The 5,300-nt window shown below is 54.8% G+C and overlaps 1 protein-coding gene across 1 annotated transcript in view; it reads left to right on the top strand.

Annotated features, from left to right (window-relative positions):
- Nucleotides 1–5,300, top strand: part of KIAA1614 (KIAA1614 ortholog) — a 43,194-nt gene that overhangs the window by 28,744 nt on the left and 9,150 nt on the right. The window contains exons 7-9 of the mRNA XM_023531224.1: nucleotides 6–1,015; nucleotides 2,752–2,908; nucleotides 3,878–4,136. Of these exons, the coding sequence (XP_023386992.1) occupies nucleotides 6–1,015; nucleotides 2,752–2,908; nucleotides 3,878–4,136 (1,426 nt within the window). The remainder of the gene's footprint in view (nucleotides 1–5; nucleotides 1,016–2,751; nucleotides 2,909–3,877; nucleotides 4,137–5,300) is intronic.

Genomic DNA, 5,300 nt, shown 5'->3' with positions numbered 1-5,300 from the left:
CTCAGGCTCTTCCCCGCTGAACAGGGGCTCCACTCCGAATGGATCCGGGAGACACACATTGGAGACTCTGTGCACCCAGAGGAGGTGGACTCCGCCCTGGACAGCACAGACACCTCGGACAGCTGCAGGACTGACAGCGAGGAGGCTGGGACCTCTCAGCACAACAAGGCCTGCAGCCTGGCCCGAGGCAGCAGCCCCCGTCTGCGAGGCTGCAGGCCTCGAGGAGGCCACAGATGGTTCCGGAAGGCTGACATGGAGCTGCCCAGGAGCCCTCAGGCCCTGCATTACCTGCCTGGAGATGATCTTGCAGAAGTTTCAGATGAGGCAAAAAGAGGCAGAGGATGCTTGCCTGAGGGGACTCCGTTCTCCACAGATGCTTTCTCTAAGCCTCCTGTGCAAGACTCTAAGAGGGTCTCCCTGGGGACCCAGGGGCAGCCAAGATCAGGACTGGGAAATCACTGGTCTCACCCAGCGGATTCCTGGGCTATGTGCAGAACAGCCTGCGCCACGGCTTCATTCATGAAGCTGGCGTCCTCTGGGCCAAGCAGACGAGCCCAGGTTAGAGAGAGCCATGAGCCTCTGGAAACTGTCTCTCTGCATCACAGCCAAGCTGAGCCCTCTGCCCCCCACCAGGCCCAGCAGCCAACCACTTCCCTCTCCCCCGAAGGCTGGGTGCCAGCTCCTCCCTCTTCCAGGAAAACTACCTCACCTGGGTCTCACAGGAAGGCAGTCCTGGCTGGGCCGCACAGGCTGGGTGACCAGGTTGAGCCTGGAGACGCCCCCCTGCCTCATTCAAGAAGTGCAGATCCCAGGACCTGTGAGCTCACCCCATTACAAAACCAGCCCTGCAGCCCTCAAGCCAGGGACCCACTGCTGGCCCCGCCCACCAACAGCTACAACAACAGCAGACCTGGGGGGCTGCAGGAGCCCTGGGGAGATGCCATCCACGAGGGCAGGGTGGAGAAAAGCACCCACTGCCAGGAACCCACAGTGCCCCCGGAGAACTGCAGAGATGGTAAGGGATTGTAGGGCAGTCCTAGAGCTGAGACCCCAGCCCAGGTCTGTGGCTTCACACACCTTTCTCTTACCTTTCATCTTCATGGGTGACATAGCCACTTACCACTCCTAGCCGTCCCTTGGAGACCCCTCCCCACTGGAGCAGCAGAAGCTGCTCTGCCAGAGAAGTTGGTGGTGGGTCTGTGGACTGGATGCCGGGTTCAACATCAGCCTGGAAGTGGTTTAACTAACTCTCCCTGGGAAGGCAGAGCATGGGGAGGCAGTGATGATGCCTCTCACCCTGATGGGCAGGCATACAGAAGCTCCAAGCTCTGGTTTCTGGTCTGGGCTGTAAGAATTTTGCTACTGGCAGAGCAGGGGGAGGGAGCAGCTCCAGGATTTACTATATATGCTTAGAGCAATAAATGCCAAATAATCAGATGGTTGAGGTCCTTCCCTTCAACATCTTTATTTCATTCATTCATTCATTCATTCATTCATTCATTCATTCATTATTGATTGAGAACCTGTTACATGCCAGGTACCATACTTAGCACTGTGGGGAATGAATGCATAAATGAATTAATTCAGCAGGAATCCTGCCCTTGAGACCTTCTGTGGCCGGGCACAGACATGCTGTCCGGAGGACATGGCAACCAGCAGGCAGAGCTCCTATAAGTAGTGCTTAGGTTGCTCTCTGGCACCTGAGCCCTTCCAGACCCCCCTGGCCTTGCTGGGCAGCCTGGTAGGTTTCAGCAGGCAAAGGATGTAGGATGTCACCTCTGCCCTTGGAAGGGGTCCTCATATTGTTGGCAAGTCCTTCGTGGTATGACTACTCAGCCACTCACTCTTAGGCAGAGGTAACAGGCCTGCCCCACACGCCTTCACCTTATCGCTCCCATAGCCCTGGCAGCCCCCAGGCTGGGGTGGCTCAGGAGGGATCCAGGGCTTGGAAACAGTGGAGGAAGAGAGGGCAGGCCGTCCTGACCCTACCAGGGATGTGGCTGCCAAGCCGCCTCCTGCCCCAGAGTTCTGGCTGCCCTCCCCACTGCACACAGACAGACATTTTCCCTCTCCCTCGCTTGCTCATGTGAAACTCAAAGAAGCAGCCCCACCCTGAGACACCTCTGCCCATGCTAAGGTGTGGTTTCCTTCCTTCAGTGGGCTCTAGACTGGCTGCTGGCTGCCCTGAGCCACTTCCTGTGGGGCTTCTGTTCTGAGAGTTGCTGACCTTTCTGCAGCCCAGCCTTCATCTCCTTGGGCCTGGAGCAGAGGCCTGGGGGACACTCCTCTCATTAGCCAGGAGGTCCTGGGCATGTCACTTAATCCCTCTACTCCAGGCTCTTCTGCTGTAACCTGAGGGTAATAATACAACCTGTCTCCCAGGAGCCCATGAAATAATCTCTGTGGAGTATTAAACTCATTGCCCAGCACATCTTAGATGCCCCAGGAATACAAACATTTCCCCTGTTCCCAACTATGTCTCTTTATAGAAGGGACACGACTTATCACAAGCAGCACTTTCATTTCATAGGCATTTATTAATCAGCTGCTGTGTTGGGGGCAATGGGGTGACAGCATTAAAAGAGACTCCGTTCCTGCTTTGTGGGTCTCACCACTGCCTTCAGTGCTCTCCTGGGGCCTCTCTCCAGCTTCCTCTGGCTCTCCTGCCTCTGTGTTGGGAATGTCCCCTCCCCCCACCATGACCTGTGGGGATAGGGCAGTGACACAAGAGGTCTGCTATGGTTGTTGCAGGAGGACTCCCAGACTTTCTCAGCTCTGCAGGTGTTGGTACCATCAGCTCCATGGGTGTCACCCTCTCCTTGGCCTCAGAGGAGCCAGAGTCTAGCCAGGAACCAGAAGGAGGCCAGCAAAGGACAGAGTCAAGTTCCAAAGGGCCTGTGTCATCCCGGTGAGTGACAGGAGCAAGAGCTCTGACTGTAGGAGGTGGGGGACCGGGGATGCTAGGTGAAGAAAGAGCCTTCCTGGAGTAGTAGCCTGACTGACCTCACTGTTCCCAAGTCCTCGGAGAGTTCCCAGACTTACTGTCAAGTATGGCGCCCCAATATTCCTTTCCCAACCATTTTCAGTCTAATGTACTTGATTATTCATTCACCGAACATTCATTGAATGGCTTCGAGCTCCAGGTACTTTGCTTGCCACAGCTGGCCAGCCAGTCCTAGCCCTCAAGATGTTCCAGGATGGAGCAGTCTGTGTGAGAGGACTTGCTCTTGGCTCTGGGCTTGGAGACAACCAGATGCTGAGGACACAGCCCGCATCCCATTTCCCTTCTCTCTTAAGCTTGAGGTCTGAGTTCTTGCTCTGGGGCCTAAAAGTCTTGGTGAGCCAGTCCTCTGGCTGGGCCGTCTTTTCTCCACTGCGCATTGTTCCTGGTGACCTGTGGCCCAAGGCTTCACGAGCCACTGAGAGTGAAGTCTCCATCTCCAGCCCTGTGTGCTCTGCTTCACCCTACTAGGCAGTCACTGGTAGTTTCTCTCCTTTGTTTCCTAGTCTGCGGTTCATAAGTTCCTGAGAGTAAGGACCTTATCTGTCTTTTTTACCACTGTTCTAGTACCTACAAGAGGCCTAGAAGGGGTTCTCAAGAAATAGTGAATGAACAAATTAATGAATGAATGATCGGGTGAACCCATCGTTGTGTATGACATCAAGGGTCTCTTATCTGAGCTGTTCTCCCTAAAAGCTGCCCAGGCAGACTATCCCACGGAAGTCCACTCGGCCTTTCTTTCTGCGGCCTGGCTGTCACTTCCTTCACAAGGCATTGGTGCTGACCTACCCAGGGCCCACGGGACCCTAAGGCGCAGTCTGTCCTTGCATCCCCCAGCCCTCTCCCACCCATTTCATGTCCACCCTTGCGTTTCAGAGCACTACTGGGGGCCAGTGCAAGACCCAGCTCACCCTCAGCTGCCCCTTCTGACAGGAGCAAGAAAAGCAACAGCAGCATCGCCTCCACACTGGGGCTGAAAAAGTTCTTCCTGGCCCTGGGCCAGGGCACGCGGCCCAAGTTTGGCAAGTCCCGCAGCTACAGTGTGGAGCAGCTGCAGCCCCCTGTACCTGGCCCAGCCTCACACGCCAGCACCTTCGAAGTGAAGAGAGCCCCATCATTACAATCCCTGCATCTGGTGAGTCCTGAGGGCCCAGCCAAGCATATGTGAGGCCAGCGGTGGCAGAGCCCATTGGAATGAAAGGTGAGAGGTGCAAGGAGAAATGAAGTGCTGAAGAGGCTGCCCGGGGAGGCCAAGGTAGAGAAAGGGAAGCCTCTGGCCTCCCAGTAGCTGATCCTTGAGGCTTGGGCTCCCCGGACACAGTGCTTGTAGCAGCATCCCAAACTTCTGTTCCTCCGCCAGCTATCCCGACCTGGACTCATCCTAGAGTCCTCCCTCTCCTCGCCTCCCAACTCTGCCACCTTGCCACGACTTGGATTCTACTGCTTGGTCATTCTAGAACCTTCTTCACGTCCACAGCAGCTCTTAGTCTAGCACAAATCACTTCACACCTAGATTATCTCAACAGCCTTCTGACTAGATGCTGTGTCTTTCTCCAGTGGCTTTTAGAGTAGTCCTTTTGATCTACATATCTGGCCTTGCCAACCCCTTGCTCAACACCGGCCACTGGTCCCTTGTCACCCTCAGGATAAAGTTCAGGTCACTTGACATTGCCAAAGGGTTTCTGTGATCTGACTGCTTCCATCTCTCATCACTCTCTGAACAGTCAATCCCAGCTATCCTTGACCTGGCAGTTCTGTAATCAGGCCACACACTGTCTAACTGTGGACCTTCATCTGAAACGTTTCTCCCACCTTCTCTACCTGCTCATGTCTGCTCCTCCACTGACGCTTCAGCCATCGCTTCCTCCAGGAAGCCGCTTCTAACCCCCTTCCTCGGGCTGAGCTGGGGCCCTCTGCTCTGTGTTCCCAACCTGTCCTGGGCTTCCTTCCTTCATGGAACTTGTCACAGAGTATTTTAATTTATTTTTGTCTGTTTCTCCTTACTGGAGTGTGAATTCTTTGAGCAAACACCACTTGGTCTTTCTATTCCCAAGATTTAGTACAATGGCAAGTAGAGCAGACAAACTCAGTACACAGTGAATGAGTGAGTGAGTGAACTCAGGGCAGCGTGCTGAAGTTCTCCCTCCCCACTTGCTAGAGAGTGAACAACAGAAGCTCACTAACTCTCAACCACGTTTCTGGAACCCCCGTTCCATTCCAGGCGTTCTTGGGTGTTGTTTGTTCTTCTGTTCCTTGCCTCTCACCACTGGGCAGAACGAAGCAGGAGATGGTGGTCTGG

Source organism: Pteropus vampyrus, unplaced genomic scaffold, assembly GCF_000151845.1.
Source record: "Pteropus vampyrus isolate Shadow unplaced genomic scaffold, Pvam_2.0 Scaffold65, whole genome shotgun sequence".
Classification (NCBI taxonomy): domain Eukaryota; kingdom Metazoa; phylum Chordata; class Mammalia; order Chiroptera; family Pteropodidae; genus Pteropus; species Pteropus vampyrus.
This window is presented reverse-complemented; position numbering and strand designations above follow the sequence as displayed.